The sequence below is a fragment of the Catharus ustulatus genome, chromosome 9, assembly GCF_009819885.2.
Source record: "Catharus ustulatus isolate bCatUst1 chromosome 9, bCatUst1.pri.v2, whole genome shotgun sequence".
NCBI lineage: Eukaryota > Metazoa > Chordata > Aves > Passeriformes > Turdidae > Catharus > Catharus ustulatus.
The window spans coordinates 31,650,029-31,677,597 of record NC_046229.1 but is presented as its reverse complement, the minus strand read 5'-3'; the positions used below and the strand labels follow the sequence as shown (position 1 = coordinate 31,677,597).

Genomic DNA, 27,569 nt, shown 5'->3' with positions numbered 1-27,569 from the left:
AATGCCTTGCAGTTGTTTGCAGGAATAGGAGGTCATGTGTTTAGGGAGGTTGTGTTGTTCTGGTGGTTATCAGTTAAGAAAAAAGAACAAATCAAAATGTGTAGCTTTGCTTAAACATAGTGATTTCAATGTGCAGCCTCTTGGCTAGTGGCTGCTTTTTGGCCCAGCAAGGCCTACTAGAAAATTGATTGAAAATCATCTTTCTATTTTAAAGAGAAACTGAATATTAGCCTTTTCAATTGTAATGAGGCAGGAGCTCCTAAAGTCTGACACACTTTTGAAAATGCGTTTTTCTGGTTGTCTTCATGTCTAGCCCAGACCTGGTTATCAACCATCTGGGGAATCTGACAAAGAAAACAAGGCTCAAGAACGTCCTCCGAGTGCATCTTCCAGCAGTGACATGTCCCTTTCGGAGCCACAGCTGCCGCTACTGAGGTAGGCAAACGGGGCCTTGGGAGAGAGAGGAAAGGGCTCCTGCTTTCATCTGTGACAGGTGAAAATAGCCTTTGCTCTTGAGTTTCTGTTCTAGTGAGAGTAATTGTCAATTACAGCATTTTCCTCGCAGTAAAGAGGAAGCTGATGCAGGAAACCATATGAAAATTTTGGCTACGGCTGGTTTGCGAGTGTGTAAATAAATAGTGAATGGTGGTTGTTGGTAATGTTTTGTTGACATCAGTGGGAGGTGTATTTTCATGTAGGGACACTCATTTCCTCTGCTATTTCCATGGGGCAAGAGAAGCCGATCGTATGAATGTATCTGTTGATTTTTCTTACTTGATTTACCCAGTGTTGCTGTTTAATCTGTTGTCTTGGATTCAAACATTAGTTGCTCTCTATGAAGTACCAAACACCTCTGCTTCTGCTTGGAGCTGGCCTTTCCCTATTTCTTTTCATGTAGCTTTCCCAATTTTGAATTGGTCAGTGTATGATCAAAGTTTTCTTACTGCAAGTCAAGGTGCCTAACTAAACTCTTAGATGTAAGAAACTAAAAATCCTGAAGTTTTTTGGATATCCTTAATATCTATGTTGTACAAGTGTCTTCATTTTTAACTACATAATGAATGTCTGCTTCTTAAGTGTATACTTGCTTCAGTATCTGTACTCTCAGTAAGTGCAATGAGACCTGTTCCCTTCTGGAAAAGTTCAAGCAAGCTCACTGGGAATGCCATGTACAACTATGTGTAGAATCAAAAGCTGAACCATATAGTAAATATTGTTAGTGTAACATCAAAGAAGAAATGTGATTGCTAATAGTACAGGAGAGATAAGACTCTCAGGACTGCATCAGGTATTCAGAGACCCTCTCAGTAATCAGAGAAGAAGTTTTTTTGGGGACTTTCAAGGTGTTCTAGTGTTCTGGACATGAGCAGGTGATGAGGAAATAAATTTTCTCCCTTTTGGAGTCAGAAAGTTTTTGGAATAGACTTACTGCTAACAGTGAAAAACCTCAACTTGTTACAACCCTGAAACAAAGAGTACACCATGAATGGCATTTCAGATTTGGAAGGTGCTGTGTTGTTTGGTTTGTTGTTTTTTTTACTAAATGACATTGTGGTCTGTTTACTGTCCCATTCCCCACCCCTCTGATTCCACCAAAAAGTATTTTGTCCTGAAAATAAATATGTGGCAATGATGCTTTAATCTAGGACATCAGTACTCACATGAGTCATCAAAGTAAATGTTGACTTTTCATTTCAGGAGCGATTTGGTGGAGCCCCCGTGGGTACAGCCAGACAGGTTGAGCCCGAGAGTCCAGCTCCCCCACCCACAAGCTCTCTTGGGCTCCAGTGGAGGCCCTTGTTCCCAGCTCTGGAGTCTGGAGCAGATGGACCTTCTGTCAAAGGAGTGTGACACGATGTTGGCAGGCAAGAGGAGCCATCCTGCCCCTGTGGGGTCCCTGATGCCTCAGTTGTACCTGAATTCATCTGCTGCACAGGAAAACCTTGTAGTAAAACCTTCTGCCAGCCAGTATAAGAGCAAATTGGATCGCCTTGAAGCTTTGAAAGCTACAGCTGCTTCCCTTTCTAGCCGGATTGAAACTGAAGCCAAGAAGTTGGCTGGCGCTGGTATCAACTATGGTACCATGTGGAACTCAGAATTTATGCAAGAAAACCACGATGAGGGACGGTGGGCAAAGGCTGTGAGTCCTCCTGTGAGAGAGGAAAATGAAAATACTTTTTCAGACAGAGTTCAAAGGATGTTGGGTGCCTGTGTGTCTCATACAGCCTTTGATGACAACCTTCCTGGGGTGGGCAACCTTAGTGAGTTTAAAAAGCTCCCTGAGACTATCAGACCTCTTACTGATGTAATCAGCCTTGGATTGAGGTCTCCTGCTGCTAACAGGCATGAAGGGATCCTGGGACATTTATCCAAGAGGCAGACAGACTCCCCAGGGCGTGAGAACCAGGCACATCCTCTGAGCAAAGCCGTTACTCCTCACGAGTCCAGCATTGACTCCATCAGCGAAGGGCCTCTCCTGAGTGATGAAAACCTCTCAGAGGAGGAAGGAGGCCAGCACAAACAGCTGCCATTGAAGATGTTGGATACATTAAAAGAGAAGGATTTTTGCATTCGGGAGAGAAATGCTTTTGAGCCTATAAAGGAGTTTCAGAAAGCAGCTGAGAGGTACTCCCCACTTTTCACTCAGACAAGTGACACACACAGCAAGGGGCCCTGGGAGGAACTAGCAAAGGGAAGTCCCCACAGTGTCATCAACATCTTTGCAAAGAATTACCAACTTCATGGAAAAGGTAAAAATGGAAACATTTCTTAAACCTCTTGTGCATTGCTATTTTCCCAGTCTTACTGTTCCATGCACTTCATACTTCGCAGTTAAGGAATGTGCTTTCAGAGGTCTCAAATGTGAATCTGTGTAAGACATGATTTACAACTGTCTCATGCATTTTGTACAAATTTATTCCTCTTTTTGTGAGTATTTTGTCTCTGGCCTGGAGCTCCTCGTTCTGAGGAGGAATGTTTTCTGAGAAATTGATTTTTGTCTTGTGGTTTTTCTTGATTCTTTTTACCTTCATATTATTTTCTTTAAAGATGATTGCATGAAATTTTCTGCAGGTGACTCTAAAGTACTGTGCTATTCAAGAATGTTTTGGTTGGAGTATGTTAATGAAGTAAAGAATTTGATAATTTACAAAAAAGAGGAAGGCTGCTTGTTGTCTTGTGTTAAAACGGCCATGGGACAGCTGTACTGCTCTTCTCCTGATGATTTTGTGTTTGAAAATTTGGAGCATTTTCATTCCTATTACCTATTTGATGTATGTTTATATTTGTTGTAATTTTTGTCCTCTCCCTTCTCTCTCCACACTTCAGTGTTTGAAGAAAGGCTGAATGGAGGCTCTGCCCTTCTGCGCCCTTTGCTCCCTGCCATGAGCCCTCCAGAGAGCGTGGCTTCTTATGAGGATGATTTTGCCTCATCGCAGGGAAGCAGCACTTTAACAGACAAAAAGATTTCACGTGACCTCAGGTAACTGTGTTAGACTTCCTAGAAAAATAAGAAATGCAGAATTCAAGAGAAAATAGTTAATACAAAATTTGTTTCATAATATGCTGGGTATATCTTTCCTACTGTGCTGTACTATACTAGTCAAAGTGAAGAAGTACTTTCTTAGGACCTTGCAGTTAATATGACTGCCAACACAGTTAAGGTAGAGTCCAGTATTCCTGTTCCCTGTCTAATTTTTGCTGTTCTTTAGCCTAGACAGGTATCTTTAGACAAGGTTCTTATCCTTTGTAGTCCAGTGAAAATTAGTTCTGACTGGTATGGATACAATAATGCTCAGTTGGGTAGTCTTGTAAATTGTAATTCAGAAAAAATGGAAAAGCTATTTCTGAGTCTGAAAATGTCTTCAGTACTTCAAATTCTGTAGTAAATCTTTAATTGCTTTCAGTAAGCATTTTTCAGTGCTTACTTAGTAATGGATACATAAACTGTAAGAATTTTTAAAAGCTTTTGTTAAGATTAAAATTTGAAGACTGTAGATCCTAGACTCTCCATGTCTACTACATGGCTTCCTGAATTTTTCAAGACCCTCTTTTTTCTAAAGAGCTGTATTTATATCTTATGGGCAACGTGGAGGAGTGGCCACAAGTGTGTTTGTGCTAATGATATTACAGTAATTTCACGAATACAAGCCGCACCAATTTGACTAAGATTTTGCTCCTAAACTGGAAATGCGGCTAATACTCAGGAGCAGCTACTATGTGAATAATTTTCTGACATTTACAACCTCAGAAGTGCCAACCAGAGTGCCGAGCCGAGCTGCTGCAAAGTTGGCATTTTGCGATTGTTACAAATTGCTACTCTGTTGCACCGCGGGTGGAGTCTGGCTGCCTGCAGGCAGCACGGGGGGCGGGGAGAGAGGAGGGAGAGCTCTCTTCTTCCCTCCTCTGCTGCAGCCTGGGGGAGAGACGGGAGGGCCCCGTGCCGCCATTGCCGCGGCTCAGGGAGGAGAGGGGGGACCCGGGCCGCCACTGCCGCGGCTCCAGGAGGCAATGGGGGACCCGGGCCGCCCCTGCCACGGCTCGGGGAGGTGGCGGGGGACCCGGGCCACCCCTGCCGCAGCTTGGGGAGGCGGCGGGGGGCTCCGTCCCTGCCTACCACCACAGGGCAGCGCCGGGCCGTGGTGACCGAGCCCAGTGGCAGCGGCGGCTGGCCCCCAGTGGCCCCGCCGAATGGCAGCGCCGGGCTGGGCTACCTGGCCCCGTCAACAGCCCCGAGCGGGCCGAGCCTGCACAGCCTTAGCTGAGCCAGTAAACCTCGCCTGCCGCCATTCTGTTACTATTTGGCAACTTTGTTGCACGCGGGTCCTCGCTGCAAATGACAGAGCGGCTTATACTTGGGTGCGGCTTATTTATGGACAAAAAACGAAATATTTGCCAACACCCAGAGATGCGGCTTATACTCAGTGCGGCTTGTATTCGTGAATTTACTGTAATTAAAAGAAATTAAAAGGCACTTTGCACACTGAAAATGTTGTGTGCAAAAAACCTCCTGATTAAAACTTCTTTCTGCTATTGATATTATGTAGTGTATGATTCACTGATGTCTCTTTTTTGCAAGTCTTTTGTAATCCTTTACTGAAAATTGCTCGTATTTCTGGCAGTTGATATCTGTATCAACTGCCCAGAGATTATCTGAAGTGCAGTCACGTTTTCATTCATTCTTGTGTTGTTCAGGTATGGAGTCAAATAGCTCTCAAGAGTTAAAATTGGAGAGGACAGTTGTTATCCATCTTTTAGTTTTTCATGTTATTGAAAACACATTTCAATATCGTATCAAACTTCCCAATGTCTTAGCTGTCATAGCTTTTCATTCTCAAAACCAATGCTTTTCTAGATGGGCTGATTAACGCAGTTTATTCATCTGTCTCTAATTCAAAGTGTGGCAGTTTTCCTGTGCACAGTACAACATGGGAGCTGGAAGTCCTTAATCACTACCAATGTGCTCCTTTTTAGCATTGCTGGCAGCAGCAATTCAAGCATTCAGGAAGAAATTCCCAGTAGGAGGTCACCCCTTGAGGCCCGATCTGTGGAGCTTGGTTCTCAGCACTCGTCTGGACCCCGGTCTGCAGCGTCTTCCCGCTCATCTGCTTCCTCTAAAAAGAGAGGGAAAAAGGAATGTAAGTGCAGAGTATCCTTTTTTATGAAGGCTTTTCTTGTTAGTCCTACATATCTGGAAATTGTAATCTAATACTGATAGAATGATTGGCTTATTCCTCCAGTGATTCCTTCTTAGATTCTTTTTGACTTTGATTATGCTCTGACCTTAAAATACGGTAATTTGAATAAGCAAAAGGTTGCTAACAGCTTTGAAAAAATTCCTTTCCTAAACCAGTCTTCTAATAAATCAGTTAATTTTAATTTTGTGTGGAAACTATCCTTAGAGGCTTGTAAGGTATTCACCAAACAAACTTTGATACTGTTGTTGCTTCTTAGGGTTGGACTCTTTCAATGGAAGCTCTCACCACTTTTCTGTGGAAGAAGATAAAATACTGTCTGAATTAGAGAGGGGATCCCAACAGCCTAAGAAATCCTTACCGAGTAGCAGAATTTCTAATAAAGAGCATGAGCAGAACCCAGATACAGACAGCACACTGGAAAACTTGTCTGGACACTCCCTGATGAGGTAACAGGAAGGTTACAAGACTATGCAAATATGATGATGCTTGGTAGTGTTACTGGCTATGTCTTTGGATATGCAAAAGGGGAGTAACAGAAGTGGTCAAATGTTAGTAGGCCGTGCATGCAGAAAACATTTTTCTCTGTATTTTAAATATGAAACGTGGTGTCCTGTCATGTTTAGTACCTTAAGCATTGAAATACAGTTTTTGTTTCCTTCTTCTAGAAAAGGTCTGTTAGAAATGTTTCAGAGTCTCTGTGCAGTCACCTTTCTTTTTTCAGTAGATACTGACAGTTTTGGCTGTACTTGTGTTCAGCTAATACTCACAAAGCCTGTCCAGCTCTGTGAGTCGATGCCTTTTGAGAGATAAACCCAACCTTGGAAAAGAGTATATTAAAAAAAGAAAGAAACATATATTTTCTGTTGCAACCTCTTTTTGTCTAGCTAAAAATGCAATTTTTCTGCTAATGGTCCAATGAAGGTGGTTGTAAAACGCTCAGTTTTCACTGCACTTTTTTCTAAAAAGCATTGAATAATATGAGTGATCTCTCATTCTGTGTTGTTTAGAGGAGTTCTGAGTTATTGGCTTCTTTCAGTGACTGTTGCTGATATCCTGCTTGGGTTTGAAAGGTCCTTTGACCCCCTAAGATGTACCAAGTAAAGCAGAATGTCTTCCCAAAGGATTTAAACAGCTACTGTTAATCCCCTTCAGCCTAATAATATTGAAATAATAAATTTAAGAAGCATCTGTATAATTTTCTCTGTTTAAAAAAGAAATATCTTTTCTTAAAAAGTGTTACCATAGTGTCTTACAAATTGTTCAAATCAAATTTTGGTCTCCATTGCATTTTAAGAGAGAGGTTAAAACTCGAGGCAGTGGCTTGTCACAATCAGTTGTATCCATGTGCTCATAGTAAACTGTTCACTTTTTAAAATGCACGTACACATGATTGCATCCTGACATTCTCATGCCTGGCTCCTAACAGGAGGCACTGAAACTGCTTGTCTGATCATGTAGAACATGAAGATACTGTGTTATTCTAAAAAAAAAAAATTGTGTGTGTGTGCTAACTACGCTTAATACTTGGGGAAAAACAAGGTGCTCTAGAAACTGAACTCTGAACTGGGATTTAGGGACAAAACCCATCTTGTGAGACCATTTCCTGAGGACAGACTGGGCCTGTGCAAACTGAACTGACTGTGCCCTTTGCATGGATCTGTTTCTGTGTAGGAATGGAAGAACAAGGTTATTCCTTTATTTTATGAAATGGATTAGGAGAATTATTGACTCCTTTTGCTTTTTGTTTCACCGTCAGTTTCTCAGACAAGGGAAGACCCCAGAAGACACCGACTTCTTCCCCATCTCCCAGCTCCCAAAAAATGTTGCAATTGGATTCTGTAGGCAATACAGCAGAAAGAGTCAAGTCACCTGCTGGCTTTTCTGGAGGTACAGCCCCAGGGCTGAGGCCAAACGTGACCTTCCCTGATGTGGGCCTGGGAACCAGCAGGTCTGCATCAGGAGCAGCCTCAGCAAGCGGTGAGTATTTGTAAAAACTGTGCTGATACCAGAGCAGCCTACAGTGTTTTTCCTTGAGTTTTTGATGTGGGACACCGAGGTCTGTGAGGGTGAGCAGTGTGTGCTGTCCTGCAGGGTGCATGCGCTTCTCCCCTGCGGGGCTGCAGCACCGTCTGTCAGCAGAGCTGAACTACCTGAGCGCCATCGAGGAGTCCGTGCGGCAGCTCTCAGATCTGGAGCGAGTACGAGGCATTTCCCTTGCCCAGCAGGAGAGTGTTTCTTTGGCTCAGATTCTCAAGGTAATGGCAAAATACTTCTTTGTCTTAACCTTTCTTTTTTTTTTCTTTTATTGTTTGTTTGCAAAAAAATTAATCAAGTTAGGGCAAGTTAAGCTTCTGTTAGCAGTGCAGGGAAATCGTAATGGCCATGATAGGGCATGTGTGATAATGACCAGTTTTTAGGATTAACATCTGTTACCTTTCTTATTTTAAGTTGATACCAAGGAAGTAGCTACTCTGGAATATGTGTCATTAATATACCATTAGCTGGAATCACTGTTTTGTGTTCCTCAGATAAAAGCATGATTGTTTACTGGGATTGATGTTGAGTTCCAGTGCCAGGCACTGGGCTGGATGATTTTATTCCACAAAAACAATATTTTTAGTTGATGGTTCCTTATGTTGACAAGATTGTTTATTCTAGTTTATTGAATTAATTGATCTCCTAAACTCCGATCTGCACTGTGGTGGAATAACGTACGTTACCTTAAAAAGGAAGAGGGTCAGTGGGTTAAAAATTCTGTTTCAGCAGAAGACACACCCCAGCAGAGTAGATCCAGATCTTTGAGAGGTAGTTGCAACCAGTGGCTGAGGTAAATCACGTCTTTATGTTTATTTGCATGGTTAAAACTTGTTTTCCTGCTCTGTAGGCACAGCAGCAACGCCATGAACGGGACTTGGCTCTTTGGAAAATCAAGGCTGAACAAGAAGCTTTAGAAAGTCAGAGACAACTGGAAGAGGCAAGGCAGAAGGCAGCTCAGGTAAGGCTGCCCTTCAAAATTGTGGAGTGTGTAAGAGGCAAAATGTTTTAAGTAAATCCATGCCTACAGGTATCCTTAATTTGAAGCTGTGAACATATGAAAGTGCCAAAAGGGTTAAATATAGCTAAAAGAAACTCTCAAGGGCCTATCTCAAACTTTTTTCTGCCAGATTTTGAGAAATAAATCTTTAGTTACTATAGCCAGAGCACTTTGAAGAGCTGAACTCTGTGTTTTCTGCATAGGTCCATGCAGAGTCACTGCAGCAGCTGGTCCAGTCACGGCAGGAGGTGGGACAGGAGCCCCCATGCAAGGCTGCAGCTGAACAGGCAGAACCTGCACTACTCTCTACAGATACCACTCACCAGCTCCGTGAGGTGAGGCCCTAGGGAAAGAGAAAGGCTATTTTAATTGCAGTATTGCTTGAATACTTTCTTGCCTTTTAAGTTATTGTCTGTTTGGTGCCATTCTTGGTACAACTTCTTCACTTTCATAACATGACAAATGATAGGACTTCAAAGGAGCTACTCTGGCATCCTTACTTAGAAATCAATCAGCAACCTTAAATCCCTGTTCCATATTCTTATGATCTTCTAAACTAAGAAGTTTGTTGTTCCAGGATAGATTGATGACAGTGAACACAGCATCTTTAGTTTGTAAGAGTTACTCTCCATCAGGGATTGATCCTGTAGCTGTTTCATGTGCAAATTAAATTAGAAAAACAGAGAACTGCAATTTTACTTACAGCTGAAGGTAGAAGAACTACAAATAAAATTTTTAAAAAAGGAGGAGAATCTTCAGCAAAGCTCTTGATTTGGTGCAGAGATTGAAGTTTCCTCATTTTGAATCTCTCTTTGTTCTTCTTGTGCTATACAGAATATTTATTAGTTTTCAGGTTTTTGTAACGGTTTATCAGTTCCCATTATGTAGCAGCTGCTTCAAACATGGATAAGGAGCACAGTAACCAAGAAATGCTCTTACTCCATCATAGTTTAGAAATCACAGTGACTGTGGGGTCAGTGTTATAGGATGGAGTGCAAACGGCTGATGAGTGTGAACAGAACGGTTTCTTCACAGCTCATGCACATGTTGGTGCTCACCAAGGCTGATTTTATGGTGAGTAATGGAATTGTAGAATAATACTGATGTGTTTGTTCTGGGCTCTGCCAAATATGTGACATTTAAATAATTTTTGAGTAGATAAGAATGGGTTAAAGAGCAGAAAAGCTCAGACACCTCAAATAGATGCAGTGAGAGTAGGTAGTGAAGTCTTGGATAAAGACAAGGAACCATTTGTAGCTTTTAGAGCTGAAGTGTGTAGAAACCAGTTAAGAAACAATGGAGAAGAAACAGAGAGGACAACTTTTATTTGGTGTAGGGTTTTAATCTCTTCAGGTCTTGATTGAAGTTTGAAGTCAGAGCATAAGAGGTGCTGGTAGAGAGGCTGATGGGGATGACCTAGTCACTGATGCTGGGTCAGCAGAGTAACTTTTCCATCTCTGTTCACAAGTGACTCCACAGTTGAGCAGCCATTTGTTTTAACTGGAATGCAGCAGTGGAAACATCTGTCACCAGTGTGCTGGGAATATTTTTGAATATACACTGTAATTTATTATGTGTAAAGGATTGGAGTATGGAGGAATATGTATTCACAGAGCAGTGTGCACCTTTACCACCACAAGTGACATATAACAAACCAGTTTAACCCCATGTCTTACACAGTTGTTATAAATCACTAAGTTGCCTGCCAGAATTATTACTTTCTCTTCCAGAAGCATTTTGGTGCTGCTAAGCTCACTGCATTTCCATGTTTTTGCTGTACTCAGGTGACCGAGTTTGCACGGACGCAGATCTCTGACACTGTCAGTGCCCCAGCTGCTCCAGTCTCCACCTTGTTTGAGCACCAGCGGCAGCACCACTCAGAGTTCATGAAGCAGCTGAGGGCCCAAGCTGATACAAACAGGTTTGGCTTAATGTTTCACATCTTGGGAGGGGGGAAGTAAGACTTGTTAGGTTTTGCTTCACCTGTTCTTGCAGAAAATGTTAAGATGCCATAATATAGTGAACATTTAAGATGAACTTGGATTCCATCTTTATGCCCTTTAGAAGCATACACCAAAGGTGACATTAACTGGTTCTGTGAAACACTACATAAAAGAGTAGAAAAAGATGATAATTTAAATGTTTTGTGGGATGATTTAACCTAGTTTAAGCTTTAAGAAATCTTTTGGCAGAAATTTTAGTTGTTACTACTTCTAGTAAAATGATGAAAACTCGTGAAAACTGTATTACTCCTATGTTTAAGACAATGCATATATACCCCAAATGCTTCTCATTTCCAGGAAATGTGAGTCTGGTGCCATATCACAAAGTAAAGAGGAGATAGGTGACTCAAAACAGATGTACTCACCAATGTTTGATAGTTACTCTGAGTCCTCAAGATCAAAGGTTCATGATCAGAGGTAAGAAGCTTTTTGTGTCCTGTTCACTTACCTGATCTAGTTAGGTCCCATGAAGTTTCTCTCAGCCCTTCTCTGATCTTGAAATGGAAAAATGTCCTCTGTAGTTCTCCTAACTTCTAAAATAGAATTTCTAATTTACTCATTCTTTTAAAATCTGAAAGGAGATTTGTTTGCATTTGTTTATCATCACTACTCATTGTCAGGTAAAGAATGTGCATACCTTCAGACCACATGGATTTTAAACTAGAAGAAAACAACTATCAGTAGTTTGATGAAACTTGGAATTTTAAAGTAGCCAAATTGCATTTTAAAACCAAAACCAAACCATCTGCATGTTGTTTATGTTGTGATGTTAGTCATGATGTGTATGGTAATAATGTAATATAAGTATTTTGAAATGTGCAAAGTATTTTTAAAAAAATAATCTCTGGATAACACAGTAGTACCAGCAGCCGCCAGGAGAGCCCTTCAGTTCCATCTTCTAAGGAGAATGAGAAGAAGCTTTCCCGGCGTGAGAAGACAGCCAGCAGTATTGAAGAGGAGGCTCAGACTGCTGCAGATGATTCCTTGCCCAGTGACAGTGTTTTGTCCCTACCAGATGAAAAAGGTTGGCTGTGCTGCTGGTGTGTGATGGGTCTGAAGGTGGTGAGGGGAAGGGAGAGAGGGTGGTGGTGGTGTTTCAGAATGCATTTCTGAAATAAATGAGGGAAAGTGTGTGAAGAAAGCTGAGCCTCAGGTGAATTGTCTCTTAAGAGGTAACAGAGAATGGCCCAGTGAGATGGGAACTTTTGAGATTCAGCTCTGTTAGCCTAGCCAGATGCTCACATGCTGAACCTGTGGGCACAACACCAAATGTTTCAGTAACTCCAGACGTGTTTATACCTGGGTACGCAAATCTGTTAGATTGCTCAAAGCTGGATAACAGATGTTTTCTAACTCAAAATCACTCTTTCCTAAACACACATTTTTCTACATTAGCTATCTCCCTGTCTTTCTGACCCCCGCTAACATTAGTGAGATGAGACAGACTAAAATTGCATTCATGCTGTAAAACTGAGTGAAAGCTTCTTCCCTCATTTCTCCCTCAGATTCTGCTTCTGTTGCAACAGAGTATTCCCTGAAATTTGATGAGTCCATGACAGAGGATGAGATTGAAGAAAAATCTTTTCGGTCTTTGCTGCCCTCTGAGAGTCATCGCAGAAATAATCTGGAGAAGAAGCGGGGCAGTCGTGATGATTCTGATGAGGAAGTGTCCCCAGACAAAACAGCTCTGTCATCTATCAAGGTAGATGAGGCAACCATATTTAAATTAAATCAAATTAACTGAGCTGACATGGTTAAGCTGATAAGCTTCAAGTGTGCTGTTTTTAGCTGTGTTTGCAAGGTTGAGGGTTCTTTTCCTCCCTGTGGTTCTCTGAGCATCTCAAAACAGAGATGTGTGAATCATGCTGTATGTCACTGTTGTACAAGTGTGATGACTTATGGAACAGTCCATCCCGGCCTCTACCTTGTGGCTTAGGAGGAGGGACTTCTTGAGGTAGGTTTTAAAAGCCCGGTGGATTAAGTCCTCCAGCTGTGCTAACACATAGCTAGGAAATACAAGAAGATTCCTCATCTCTCTGGACAAAGTGGGGACCTCCCAAAACTGTCACACAGCCCAGGGCAAAAAAGTTGGTCTACACAAAGCTCAGAGAAAAAACAGCTTCCCTTCCTGCATCTATTTTTGTGTATCTGTGCATATACACACACGGGCATGTACTTTGTAATTGAAAAAAAGCCATAGCATTTGTGTGGTTTTGTGCCAACTTTGTCTTTTCTTCTAGGAGCTAAGCATGCCATTCTCAGGGGGGCAGGATAGTTTCTCTAAGTTTACCATGGAGATGGTAAGACAGTACATGAAAGAGGAGGAAATGCGAGCAGCTCATCAGTCCTCACTCCTCCGGCTCCGGGAGAAGGCTCTCAAAGAGAAGACCAAAGCTGAACTGGCTTGGCTGGAACACCAGAAAAAGTAAGGCAGCTCTGAATATATATAACTGCTGACTGACCATTTCCTTCTATTTTTCAAGGCTTTGTTTCCACTTTACCACTCCCTTATTAAGTATTAATGGTTGAACTATCTTCCAACATCGGTATTCTATACAGTTGTTTCTGGGACTTGGAAAGAATGGGACCCAGTTTATAAATGTGCTTTGATATTTACAGTGAATGTGGTTTGATTAAGAATTTCACTGAAACAGTAGAAGAGCAGATGTTTGTTGTCAGTTAGAAAAGGTAGTTACCAATCATTCCAACACACAGCTTAATTCAGGAATCTACAGAACTGTCAGACAGTTTGCTTGACCTGTATCTGAGGGCATTTTAGTTGACTCAGGCCGCATTTTGTGAATCTGGACGCATGTTGTACTTAGTGATTTGTTTCCAATCTGAGGTACACTTTGTCCTGAAGTCCACTTGAAGTACCCACTGATACTAGTAATCAGTAATTTTCTCTGCAGGACAGTTACCCTTGTTCAGCAGACATTTTCTTACAATTTCTTGTTCTTGTGTATTTGACAAAGTATTATTAGGTAGTGAGCCATGTGTCCTTCCTTCTGTGTTTCTCAAATGGTGAGTGTGCTACCTCTGCAGAGCTTCTGCCATTCTTGTGAGATCTGTTACCTGCACTGGCCTTTTTACTGTGTATGTCTGACCAAACCATGCAAAATATTCCACCATAGAGCATACCAAGGATCAAGGTATATACCCTTCTGCAGAATAGGAAAAGTAAACTTCTTTTTTTTCACTTTAAAGAGTAAAAGGCCTGTTGTGCACCTTTTATATTACTTTATCATTATTTATTATTATAAAGTAATCTTACTACTTTATTCATGCTTCTTCCTTTCAATCTATTTGCAGGCATTTGCGAGACAAGGGGGAAGATGATAAAATGCCTCCTATTCGAAAGAGGCAGCGTGGTCTGCTGCTGAGATTACAGCAGGAAAAGGTAAGGGATACCCTCTAGGAAAGTGCTATTGAAAGCCATGTGTACCCATTAAATTTTCAGACCTGTAAATACAGGAATGGAGTACCAGCAGTATTTCTTACCTGTAAATTTTATTTGCATTTCAGTCATATTCAGCATATTGTTCTCAAGGGTCTTTCTGTAATCTCATGATTGAGACTCTGAAGTATTAACTGATCTCCAGTTCTTGGCTACTGAAGTTCAACCTAGTTCCTTCCTCATGTAATTGCAGTCGTGTCAAACCCATAGCAAGGGCACTGTGGCAGCTTTGAGTGTGCTCTTAAGAGGGAACACTTGTCAGTGTTCTTATGCTGAATCTTTTATACCTAAAAGGCAGAAATCAAACGTCTCCAGGAGGCGAACAAGGCTGCTCGGAAGGAGAGGCAGCTCATCCTTAAACAGCAGGCGGAAATCGAGCGAATCCGTCAGACTACAATGAAATTGCAGGAAAAACTGAAATCTGCAGGAGAAAATAAGCTGGTGAGTGTTGAGCACAGAAGCTGGAGTCTTCCCTCTTCAGCCATGCAACTTCAGTATTTATAGGAATGGAAGTCTACTAGATTGGACCTATCAGTTGGAACTTTTGTGTGCCTGAAATAATCTCACCCCTTTATCTCAGCAATTTATGTTTAATTTTGATGCCTAAAGAGGCTACCTAGAACAGAAGCTAGACAATATTAAAGTAGGTATTTATTAAAAAGGTCTTCAAAGGACACACCTTGGGCAGTACAAGAGCCTGACCATGGCTACACCCAAGATGGATCCCAAGTCCCGAGTTTTCACACTTCTTTAAGCTTTGGTCCATTCCCATATTGGGGTTCATTGTCCAATTCCAGCTCCAGGTTCTGCAGTCCCACCCTCCCAGATTCTCTCCTCAGTTCCCTATTGTTTGCACTTCTTGGGGCTGAAGCTGCAGCGGTGTCCTTGGTTCTATTTGATTATTTGTCAGGCCCAAAGTACTAAATATAAGCCCTAACTGCAAAACTTCTGCTATGTGTATTAGTGTAATTATGTTAAGTTTCTTCCATCTACTTTACAAGGTAGCAAAATGAGGTTTTGGTACCTGGCTGCCTCCTTTACAAAATTTTGAGAAGTACTGTAGAAAAGACTGGTTTCCTGTTTGGGTAGCTGAATTCTGTTGGTTTGTTGCTTTTGGGGGGCTTTTTGGTTTGTTTTGGGGATTTTTTTTTTTGTTCTGGACACAGTTAGGGGAAAACTTAAATTATGGAGAGAAAATGTGTGCTAAAAACTGTGTGTCAAATAAAAATGAGGTTATGAAGTTAAATCTGCAAGTGGACAGACTTACCTAAAGCAGTATTTCATGTAATCTAGAGATTACAAGCTAAATTAACACAAATTAACAGAATTTTTAAAGGATTTTGGAATATTCTTTTAATACTTCTTTTTTCTTTTAACCCTTTAATTGCAGGAGCTACCCAGCGAGGATGACATCAAGCAGAGCAATGGCTCCAGCCCACTTCCAACTGATGCAGAAACACGCAGCCCTTCCCCAATCTCCATCTCCAGCAGTGAGACCAGCAGCATTATGCAGAAACTTAAAAAAATGCGCAGCAGAATGGATGAAAAGTAACTATATTTCTTTTCTTTCATATAAGTTTTCTATTTTATTGGAGCAAGTTGGTTTGGCCCACATCTGCACTAAAAAGTGACCATCAGAAATATTGGTGTTGTTGATATCACTCTTTGATCTGAATTGCCTGAAAAACAGCTGATTGGGAGCATGAATAAAACCATATTAATCTTTGAATATAATAATACAAAAGCTACAGTTCTTGCATGATACTAAGATTCAAACGTTTTGGCAGACCATGTGGCCAGGTTTTATTACAGAAGATTTGGTTTAATATTCTTGGTACTTGATAGAGTTGGTAAAAGCACATCATCTTTAGAGATGTTGATGTTTGTAGGTACAAGGAATGTGTTCTGTCTTCACAGCACGTCCTGTCAGAGTTTCTCTTGAAATGAGAGACCTGAAGTCAGATGATGAAAATGGTGCCTGTATTTTGTATCTCCCCTTTTACCTTAAAGAGTAAAAAAACATAGGGAGTGAGACTCTGGAATTACAATGCAAGTTTTTATTTTGAGTTGAAATGTAACTTGTAACAGCAATTGTCTTATGCAAAAACTAGTAAATGAGTTTCAGATCTATCTCGCATAAAGAGACTGAGGTTGTCAGCTATGTGATTTCTATCTAATTATCCAGCTACTGAATTTTAATTCTGGTTGCATTAATATCAACTAGGATAAATTCTTTAAATATTTTCTTTATTAATGGAGGTGATATGTATGGAGGTGATATGTGGTTCAGAGGTTGGAAAAATGTTGAAAGTGTTTGTTAGGCTCAAGAGGAAATAGCAAAATCTATGCAATTTCCAGGTCTGAAAACGTAAAATGAATCTTCTGATTTCACCTATGAAGTTGTTTTAGATAAAAAAATTCTTTCCTCATCCTTTCAGTGTAGGAATTGCTTTGTGTGCATGAAACATCCCAAACACTTTACCCTCTTGTGCTCATTAGTTTGAAGCCCTAAATTCTTATTTGAGGCTAATTCATTGATAGTCTGGCTTCTGGCAGTTGCCACAAGAAATAGTCTTTGCTTAGACAATTCTTTTGAACTTAGAACCAAGATAGTCACTGCACTTTAGTCTGTGTGGGTGATCTTTGGGATGTGTTTTCTCTTGAGACTCCAGACACAGCTGGATAAAGCATCCCAAAGCAAGCAGTGCTATGTAAAGGCCAGCTATCCTTGATCCTTAGCAGCCTGTTTGCTTGCAGTCATTTGAGATCACATTTCCCACCCATGCATGTATTTGAGTATGATGAAAATAAAACCCAACAGCAGTAAGGCAGGCTTTGGTAGAAGTAAGAAAAACTCAAAACATGTTGTAGTTTTGTGGCCTTTGTGTCTAGCCTGAGTTGGTTGCTGTTTTATTTGGACTCTTATGATGGCATCTGGTAAACTTAACAGCTCAAATCACTGATAATTAGAAGTTTCTGAGGTGCCATATTTCCAAAGCTAAACTCCTGGGATTCCAAGTTGTATGAAAACCACCCCATTGTCATACTGGCAAATTCTCAAAGTATCTTTTGAGACTGGTAAATTACTTAAGATGGGAACTTGAAAAGCTTGTGTGTTGTAGGCCATGCTGACTTCTGGGGTTTCAAGAAAACAACTTTTTTCTTCTGATATTATTTTTTTTATTAAAAGAGGGTTGTTATCTTATTTTTTCCCCCACAAACAAATTCAACAAATTTCAAATGGTGATAAAAAACAATCTGCAGCTTACAAATTTTGAGATAGGGTATTAATCCTAAAAAAGATGACAAATATACTTGTATATTCAAGACTTCTTTGCCACCTTTTATCAGCTAGTGTCTTTGTCAATACTGTTCTTGAAATGTTGGGTTTTTTTTTCAAAGTACCTTCATTTCTAAGCAACATTTTCAATTGCATAAAGACATATATTACAAGGGATAGTATCAGATATAAAGTGTGTTCTACCTTTAAAGATATTTTAGACTTCATTTGATTATTATTTTATGTAGTTGGAAATATTACTCACTGTAGAATACTTTTCAAAAGCTGGATACCAGGATTTGAGATGGAACAATTACTTCTAGGAAGAACAAGTGGAAATTGTGTGTGATCTATGTGGTCATGTGTTTTTGGTTTTATGGTTTTAAAAGTCTTCAATTTTTGTATATGTTCAAAGGTGGAAATATTTTGTGTAAGCATAAATTATTCTCTAAAACTTGATTTCCCTCTTGTACAGTTTTTGCACACCTTTGCACGTGTTTAGGTAGTGATAGCAGTGCTTATTGATTGAAAAACAGTGCTGACTTGGTATCCTTTTTTTTTAATGTCCTGATTTGTAAAATACATAAAAGTAACAGTAAGGTGGTTGGTTTGGAGTGTAATGATAGCAAGTTGCCGTTTGAGGGGAATCAGGGTGGGAAATAGGGCTCATGGGAAGAAGCTGAATGATAAATACAAAGGAACTGGAGGAAGGAACTGGGAAAGCCTGCTATGCTGGATTTGCTGTACTCCACAGCAAGCTGGAAATCCTTTGGCTTCCTTACTTAGGAGGCAACTTTAATATTTATCTTCTGCTGAAAGGGGAGTGAAAGAAATAGTTCTGTTTTCATTTTAATTTATGAGTCTGTGTAGCCTGCATGTGAACAGGAGCATGCTCTGTCAAAGAGAATTAACCACTTTCCCCTGGCTTTCCTTGCATATGCAGTGTTAATGATAATCTGTGCAATAACAGATTTAATGCTTATTTTCATTTGCTTTTCCTTAGTGTGCTTTTTAGCTTGCATTGTAGCTGATAGAGCTAAATGGAGCATGTATTTTTCTATAAATTTGATAATTCATTAGGAGTTAGCTTTAAATGGTATTTTAAGAAATACCATTTTAAGCAGAGCTATAAGTTATGTAGATTTTTTTTTTTAATTGGTATCATCTTTCTGCAGTTAGTACTTTAAATGAAAGTGCTGTACTTTGTTGCAAAAACTCCAAGTTAGCACTAGAATGTGAATGGCAGGTATATCTTGGACTTTTCCTGGAACTGTTCATATTTTAAAAGAAAGTTATTTAATCTCTTTTTCCTTTGCTCTTTCACTGGTGCTTACCTTACTGGAGAAATAATTTTACTGAGGTTTCGCCAGGTGAAGAAAATGTGTTTAAAGTTTCAGACCAGCAAATTGTTGATATTGCAAAAACAGCATACTCTTTAATACCAATAATGCACTCTTTTGAGAGAATAGCATGATAAAGGTCAGGCTGAGATATGTTAACTGAGCCTGTAGAAATCTGCATCAAAGGAATAAAGCTCTCCAAAATTTAAAGAAAAATAGCTCGTCTTTCATTAACAGAAAACAAGGTGTTTTAAGTGTATGCTCTATAACCTTCTGCATAACAGTGTATAGTTTTTGTACTGCAGATGTTGGGTATTAACTATACAATGTTAAATGCAATTAATTTTAAAGTTCTTTGCCAGATGCTATCCTTTTCTCATTCTCTCTGCCTTAATTGCTATCTTAGTTTTAAACTCTTCCTCCTTATTTTGTAGACACTGCTCTCCTGTTCACTACTTCTTCTCTGTCTTTACGTCTCACCACTGGGCCTCTCTCAGTGTCTGTTTTCCCAACCTCCACCCCAAATTCCAGCTGTATATCTACAACCAATTGGTCAGGTAACTATATTTCTCCAGTGCTAGACTCTTTGATAGAGCATGCTCTGTTCAGTCCCACAAAGTCCAGAGGTTCTTCAGCAGTGGATGTGTTTGACACTTGCCTCACAGTTTCCAGATCTTTATCAATGACATAGACAGGGGGATCACTCCACCCTCAGCACCAGGCTGAGCAGTGCAATTGATTGGCTGGAGGAAGGAGATGCCATCCAGAGGGACCTGGACAAACTTGAGGAGTGGGCCAATGTGACCCTCGTGAAGTGCAAGCCCTGCACCTGGGTCAGGACAATCCCCACTATCCGATCAGTCTGGGGAGTGAATGGATTGAGAGCAGTTCTTCAGAGAAGGACAGACCAAAATATTGGATATGACTCTGCAGTGTGCACTTGCAGCCCAAAAAACCAACTCTATTTTGGGCTGCATGGAAAACCAGCAGGTTGAGGGAGGTGCTTCTACCCCTCTACTCCACTCTGGTGAGACCCCACCTGCAGTCCTGTGTCCAGCTCTGGGGTCCCCAGTGTTAGAAGGACATGAACCTGTAGGAACAAGTCCAGAGGAAAACACAAAGAATGAGAGGGAACACCTTTCCTGTGAAGAAAGGCTGAGAAAGTTGTGTTTGTTCAGTCTGGAGAAGAGAAGGCTCTAGAGAGGTCTTATTGTGCCTTTCAGAAAAATGGAGAGAGACTTAACCAGGGCAAGGGGTAATGGTTTTAGGCTGAGAGGGTAGATCTATATTAAATATAAGGAAGAAGTTCTTTGCTGTGAGGTTGGTGAAGCACTGGCACAAGCTACCCAGAGATACAACCTGTCCCATCCCTGGAGGAGTTCAAGGCCAGGTCAGCTGGGGCTTTGAGCAGCCTGGTGTAGCAAAAGGAGTCCCTGGCTATGGTAGAGGGGTGCAACCAACCCAAACCATTCCAGGATTCTAATCTCTTATTCCTGCTGTGTTCTGAGTGGCAAACAGTTCACTTTGCTCCCACTGTCTGGTTACTGCTTCAGAATAGCTGCTGAAACCTCACAGTTTGGGCTTATAGTCAATATACCTTAAAATGTGCAAGTACAGTTTAGAGAGGAGGTTAATACTGATATTTGAAATGCATGAATAAAATGTGTGATGTTAGCATCAGGGAAATAGACTTTGAAATCATGCTGCTGTAATCTGAGTGCTGCTGCTTCCTCATTGCTCCCCCACATTTCCAGCTGCATAGATGCCAGATGTGCTTTTGCAATTTTTTTTCTGCTTTTGAGGATAGATGTGTACGCTTGGTGTTGCAACTGGAACCCTCTAGACTGCAGTAAATATTAAGGCAATGCATCTGCTATTTTGTGGCTCTAGCCTTTAAAACCCTAGGGTTATGGAAGGGTCTGTGTCTTTGGCCATGCTGCTTTGATCCTCCTCTTGTGGGTTTTTTGTTAGAATCCTCTTTCTCTCCCATCACTTCTGTTGACTTATCTTTCTTATTAAGTAGTTTGTGTGGTAATTATTTTCATGGCAATTTCATTAATTCTTCTCCTGTTTGTGGTCTTCTGGGTTAATTCATTTGACATCTGCTTTTAAGGAGTCCTGCTCTTTAGAATCCATTTATTTCCGCCTTTCTCTTGCATTTTATTTGAACTGGACTTGTCTCTCTCAAGATCCAGTAAACTGCAAAACTTTCTGATGAAATCGAACAGTAGAAAGAAAGAAGAAAAAGTTGCATTGAGGTCATTGTAATAATGACCTCTAAAACAAGTTCCACATGCACGATCTGCTGGACTAATTGGAACTGATGTGTGTGTGAGAGTAAGAGTGGATAGATCTGATAGTGCTGGTGAAAGACACAACATTATCATGACTGTTGCTGCCATCTTTGTAATGCAATTGCTGTTGGTAGTTTGCTCTCTTAATGATACCAGCCTGTCAGTTTTGCATATGTGTAGATGATGTTTGATGTTTGTCTATAGAAAGTGATAAAATAATGCACAAAATCATGGAATCTGTCAGCTTGAAGGTGGCAGATGTTCCAGAGATTCTGAGGTACTTCTGTTTATCACCTTCTCTTGTTTTGACCATCAGAAAGAAGATTGTGAGCATCTCTAACTGGCTTCTGAAACTTTTCTCTTCATGTCATAACTTGCTCCCTTTGTCTGAATCTGTCTTAGACAAAGACTTATCTGAATCTCAGTCTTTCTGATCAACTGCCAGCTCACTTTTCCAGGGAACAGAGCAAACACTAAGTGAACAAATGAGAAATGTCCCTTAGCAGGCAAGACCTGCACATTAGTCCCTTGGCTATTCCAGTCTCTGTAAATAAAAGGGTTTTTGAAAAACATGAGAGATTAAAAAACACAAATGAGATTATTACCTACTTTACAGCTTAAAAACTTTGAGTGCTTGGGATGGCTTAAAAATTAGAAGAACATTTGCAAAAACAAATCACAAGTCTTTGAAGTCTGCCTTCTACAGCACCGCAACTTCTGTACCAATAGCAAACTCTCTAGCTGGCAAACAATGGACTTTCTACAGAGTGATTCTCTGACATGTTAAAGCTTTCAGTGTAGGAGATTAATGGATTGATAGACACTCTTCTCTAGATTTGGCGTGCCAGAGGAAGTGTGTGCAATTGATGTTGAACTTGCTTCCAATTTACTGTCTTAAAGGTTAAGTGCTATGGTTACTTCAGTGCTCAGAAATGAGACAGGAGCTGGCAAAGAGAACAAGTGTGTGCACACAAACCTATTCATACTTACAAAATCCTGTGAGAGTTTTGTCAATTCAAGGGTTTCATGGATCATTTAAGAGCTCTGTGTCAGAAAGAAAATTTTGAGCATGAACTTTGATTTTTATTTCTTCTTAAACTACCAGCCAGATATATTAGCAGTTGGGAAAAACAGTCCAGCATCATTATTCTCTTGATACTGTCAGCTCACAATTAGCATTCCAAGTGTGCTAATCCATAGAGATGATACTTAAAGGAAGAAGAATTAAAGCTCCAGGAGGACTATTAAAATAGAATCAACTGCTCTTATAATAACATACTTATAAAAAAACCGAGGGGCAACTGAGGTTACCATTTTTCTGTCATTGGGGTTAGCAAAAAAGAAAAGTTCATTTTTCAAATGGTCACGGCTTTCTAGAAGGTTCCAGTTTAATACCACAGGTACTTTTCATGTCCTGAAATTGGGAAGTTTTTCTGCTCAGTTTAGCACATAGTTTGTAGCACTTTTAATGATTTTGAAGATTTTTTTAAAATGTAAACGGCCTGTTTACAGTATGATGTAGACATTACTTCCTGCAGAGAAAAGAACCCTTATCTACTTGTGGGGTTTTTGCAGCAGCACATCAGAAGTCTGGGAGTTAGCAGTTATTGTGGATATTATCCTAGAAAACAAACCAAACAACTGCGATTCTGGGGATGGTGGCAGTCGAGCATCTGGGTATTGGGAGCTCAGAGTTGGTTGGTTTGCCATTGTCCTGTGCTCTGCCTGCCAGGTTCCTCACTAAGCGGGAACAGAAGCTGATGCAGCGCCGGCAGCACGCAGAGGAACTGCTGGAGTGGAAACGGCGCCTGGACGCAGAGGAAGCAGAAATAAGGCGGATGGAAAAGCAGGCTCTGGCTGCCTGGGACAAAGAGCTGCTCAAAACCAAGATAGCCAAGAAAGAACTGGGGGATCAGAGAAATGAGCTCAAAGGTAATGGGAACTGGGGGGAGGTGACATATGACAAGAGTGAAGCATATTTTGACACAAGATTACTTAGGTTTGCAGTTGTTTCCTTTTCTGATATTTTGGTTGTTTTCTGGACAGTCTTAGAGTCTCAATTTCTGCACTCTGTTGCCTGTGTACCCCATAGTTAAATGTGTATTTCTCCTTTCCTATGTATCCTCCCAAGTGAACAGTGCAGCATAAGCCCATCAGTCACTTCTACATACAATTTTTAAACTATATTTCTGTATTTCAAAGCAGAAATACTGCAGTATGACATAATCTTTTGCTGGTGGTCTTCTGAACTTGCTCTGTTGAAACCATTTTCCCCAGCAGTTAGCAAAGTGTCTCTGCTTGTTAGCTTTAGTACTATTTATGAGGATGGCTCCTGTCAGGAGCTGCTTTGCCACTGTCTGTGTTTTCAAAAAATTGAAAGTATGTTTTTCTTCCCTCCGTTGTTAATGCAACCTGTTTGAAATGTGTAGCTGTGGTGAAGTATGCTTGGATGTAATTAGCATAAATTATGCTATTGTGAGGAAAAACTGAATTCCCAGATGTTGGAATCTACAGCTTTACAGTTCCGTCTTAAGTGGATCATGCTGATTCACAGGGAACTGAATTGCAGTGAGAGAAAATTATTTCAGGGATTGTTTTAAACCATATCTATTTTCCTTTTTTCCCCCCACTTTTCTGAAAGTAGGCAACACATCCTTTGAATGTGCAAAGGGAATTCAGAGTAATGTCCTATTACACTTATTACTGAAAGCAGTCATGTGGATTTTAGGCGCTATAAGACATTTTAAAGATGGTATGTGTATGGGTCAGTAAGTTCCAATGAACAAAATTCAGTACAAATGCTGAATTCCTATCAATAAGTGAGAAAAGCCTTGCTTTGTACTGATTGTGTCTACCAGTAAGCATTGGAGCACAGCCTTGCTTCAGAAGGAAAAGTCCTTCTCCCCAGCCTTTACTCAAACACTGAATAGTTCTCCATGGCAGCCTCAGTAATGCCATGACTCCTGCGGAATTTAGTAAACAGGAATATTGAAAACCCAAATTATTATTTTGTTTGTTGCCATTTGAGAGACTCATGATGAAATCATAACATTAAAATGTTTTCTGCAACTACTGTAAAGGAAGCAATCAATTCTGAATTCAAGATCTGGCCTGCAGATTATATGCTCCTCCATGACTTCTTCAGAGTAATAGTGACTCTTGCTTCTGTATGGTTAACTGGAAGGACAGGTTTCCCTAATAATCTTTTAGGAGTGTGTTGTCTGGAATATATTAGAATATCCTGAAAAACTCTTTATTTTAAATATTCAGGAATCACTAAGAATGTTGGACAGTTTTCACAGATGCACAGAATCATTTGGATTGGAAAAAACTTCATGAGATCATAAAGTCCAACCTCTTACTGATACCATCTTGTCAATTAGACCAGGGCACTAAGTGCTAAGTCCCACGTCCAATTGTTTCTTGAACACAGATCATAGCTTTAAATCATACTTCTCTGGTAAACAGGCTTGTTCTTGCTAAATATTTCACCATCAGTGTCTAGGTGAGTGAAATAATGCTTGTTTGGCATGTACTGCTAGCAGTTACTAGTTTATCTGCAGACAGCATAGAAAGTTTACCTTCAGCCATATGGCTTCAGCCTCTGCATAGAAGATGGTGCAAGTTCTGATGTGCTTTGTTTCTTCTCTCATTGAATCTCAGAAACAGCTAGTGAGGAAGAGTCTCCAGTGCCTTCTTGCTCCCATCTGAATAGTGAAAGCTCTATCCCAGAAGATCTTGGCAGTCTAGCTGCAGAGTCTGTCCCATCAGAGCCCATGAGCCATGGACAGCCAGAAAGCCCAGATCAGAGTATAATTAATGAAGAAATGGCTTATTCTGAAGATTTCAAGTCTTCTGCCTTGCCTGACAAACTGGTGAGTGAGCTGTTCTGCCATATGTACTCTTACACACTATCAGAGAAGTACAAGCCATGCAGAGATTTCACTTTTAACTAAATCTGTTTTCTCTGTTTGTGATACCATTTCACATTACTGTGAGTAATCATTGTGATCAGACGTGTGCTTTGAAGTCTTGAGGAAGTATTGTTTCCACACAGAGTTTAGATATTTTTAAACTTGTGGGTAGTCCTGCAAAACATTTGGCGTATGTCACGAAGGTATGCAGTGCTAAGTGGTGGAACACTGACCCAGTTTGGCAGTGTGAATTAGCTGTAGGCTAGCTTGTTGCCATTGTATGAATTCTTTGAGGCCATGGAAGCTATGCTCTGTTTTTCCGTTGCCTTATTTGCAAGTAATGTATCTCAAAGTGTAGCTATGGAATGAAGAAGCAGACCTGTAACCTCATGCACAGTCCTTTGGGTTTCAGATTGTGTCTGCTTGCTGCTTAATTCTGCCTTATTGTTCTATTCCAATTGTTATTTCTAGATGGATGATAATTTTAATGAATTTCATCCTGACAACTTTGCCCTGTGCTCAATAAGACAGAAAATGCAGTAAGGTAAAAGAACTGCTTATCTAGACTTATTACAAATATTTTCTTGGCAAATTTGCTGAGGAGATAATAATAAAATGTCTAATGTGTGCCAGAAGTTACGTCTAAGGTGTTTTAAAGGTTTGTAGGGTAATGTTGCAGCATTAAGCAACATTTTGGAGGGACATTTGCTCTTTGAATTCTTGCCTGGCCTCAGAAAAATAGTGCACTGTTGTTTCACTGATACAAAATGTCATCTCCCACCCTTTACATGAAATGGTTAATTTCATTAGTTTACTGGCTAGGAGTTACTATTGCTGCAGATGACACAAATGTATTGAACACTTGTGAGTCAGAGCCGTGGTGGTTCACTTAGGTGGTAGTAGAGTAGTCTAGACAGGTTTGTTGAAATCTAGGCTCAAAGTAAGCAGTCAGCTGTTGTTGCTCTTGGTATTATTGTTTTATTGTCCACCAAAGATTAGAAGAATCTTCTTAAGATTGTTGTATAGGTATGACTGTTTGACTGTTTGAGATGTCCTCTTGTCGCACTGTTCTTTCCTTGTAACTGGTTCCTGATGACAGTGATCTTTTACTTTAAACTGCAATTACTTATTTATCTGTTTCTTGTCTCAGTCTCCTCCCAAAAGCAGCATATCTGTATCAAAGCAAGACTCCAGCAAAGGCAGTCACAGAACTGGAGGACAGCTGCGTTCACCTGTGAAGTCCCACCAGACATCTCACAACTGGTCTGATGAATCTTTATCTATGACACAGTCTGGTAAGTGTAATACCCACTTGGGTTTAAATTGCTTTTTCAAAGCTTTTGCTTTTAACAAACTGGAAATGCAGACATAGATGTAGGGAAGCAGACAAATTCCTGGAAACTGCCAAGGCTTGGGGTTGGTGGGACTATTTTCCCAGTATGTCATTTACCTCTTCAGCTGAAGAAGATCTTAATGTAAGAAGGTTTATGCTTTTTATCTTCTTGTAGAAAGCAGTGCAGGTTCTGCAAACACAGATGAGGAAGATAAGAGTCAATAGTTAAGGTGGTCCTAGGATTTAAAAATCCCTCCTTTTGCACCCAGCTCCAGAAACAGAACAGCTCTGTTACATGGCAATATGGGAGAGACTTTTGGGCCTGCTCTGCCATGTGCAGAATCAGTGGATGCTTCAGGTCATAGGGCTTTATTTTTGGAGGAGTGTTTGGTCTGTGTGCAGTAAAATAGGGCTTAAGGTGGCATTTTGAGCTATAAAATCTCTTGTATGGCCTCATTATACCCTTTATCCAGTACCCAAGCTGGCTGCCAGTAAATGCTGAGGGAAGGAATACTGGAAGTGAGGTGGTACAGAACAACCATTTCCCTGCTGTGCTCTCAGTCATGTGGATTGCAGGGGTTCCTGAGCCACCATCCAGTGGGTCACCATCATTCACTCTGTTCACCTGGGAAGTCTGTTCTGACTCTTTCCATGCTTTTAGTCTCTTGAACATCTTGTTTTCTACAGTGCAATTGATAGAGCACCACAAAATATTTCTTAGGAAATGAGATAGCATTTTCCTTCTTGTTTTTTTTGATGGTAAGTCTTCAGTGGAAAAAAAATTAGCAGGTTCTCTTTTATGTACTGGCTGTTGTTTGTGATGCTTGGTAACTTACTGTAAGAAATATCTACGTCTTTGCACTGAGTAATCTGTGTTGGGATTCTGTTTGGAGAGCAGTTTCCAACACAGTGAAGCTTTCAACACCTTGATAAAGTTATTCTAGAGCTCCGACTCAGCAGTCATGTAAGGAAGCCATTGTGAAATGTAGAGCAGGCAACAGTGGTCATGAAAATAAACTTGTGAAAAACAAAATATTGACAGTCTTTGATCTCAAATTCTAAAGAAAGGTGTAAGAGTTGGGAAGCCGATCAGGATGGTGCTGATTTCACAATAAATCATTCCATTGTAAAGAGACAAATGTTCTGGCCTGCTGAGTAGCAATGAAGTCATTGCCCTGTCAGTCTGATGCATGCGTAGACAAGATCGTCAAAGATGAA

The 27,569-nt window shown here is 40.5% G+C and overlaps 1 protein-coding gene across 6 annotated transcripts in view; it reads left to right on the top strand.

Moving 5' to 3' along the window:
- CEP350 (centrosomal protein 350) overlaps positions 1–27,569 on the top strand; it is a 72,617-nt gene that overhangs the window by 25,325 nt on the left and 19,723 nt on the right. For 4 of the 6 annotated variants that reach the window (XM_033067252.1, XM_033067250.1, XM_033067247.1 and 1 more), the window contains exons 11-31: positions 314–435; positions 1,699–2,750; positions 3,328–3,481; positions 5,473–5,636; positions 5,953–6,142; positions 7,453–7,673; positions 7,788–7,951; positions 8,581–8,691; positions 8,934–9,065; positions 10,515–10,651; positions 11,031–11,150; positions 11,591–11,757; positions 12,239–12,435; positions 12,974–13,158; positions 14,046–14,133; positions 14,485–14,631; positions 15,581–15,738; positions 19,245–19,367; positions 22,837–23,036; positions 24,768–24,979; positions 26,169–26,313. In XM_033067252.1, coding sequence (XP_032923143.1) covers positions 314–435; positions 1,699–2,750; positions 3,328–3,481; positions 5,473–5,636; positions 5,953–6,142; positions 7,453–7,673; positions 7,788–7,951; positions 8,581–8,691; positions 8,934–9,065; positions 10,515–10,651; positions 11,031–11,150; positions 11,591–11,757; positions 12,239–12,435; positions 12,974–13,158; positions 14,046–14,133; positions 14,485–14,631; positions 15,581–15,738; positions 19,245–19,367; positions 22,837–23,036; positions 24,768–24,979; positions 26,169–26,313 — 4,189 coding nt within the window. The remainder of the gene's footprint in view (positions 1–313; positions 436–1,698; positions 2,751–3,327; positions 3,482–5,472; positions 5,637–5,952; positions 6,143–7,452; positions 7,674–7,787; positions 7,952–8,580; positions 8,692–8,933; positions 9,066–10,514; positions 10,652–11,030; positions 11,151–11,590; positions 11,758–12,238; positions 12,436–12,973; positions 13,159–14,045; positions 14,134–14,484; positions 14,632–15,580; positions 15,739–19,244; positions 19,368–22,836; positions 23,037–24,767; positions 24,980–26,168; positions 26,314–27,569) is intronic. The other 2 variants (XM_033067251.1, XM_033067253.1) reach the window with 2 other exon arrangements.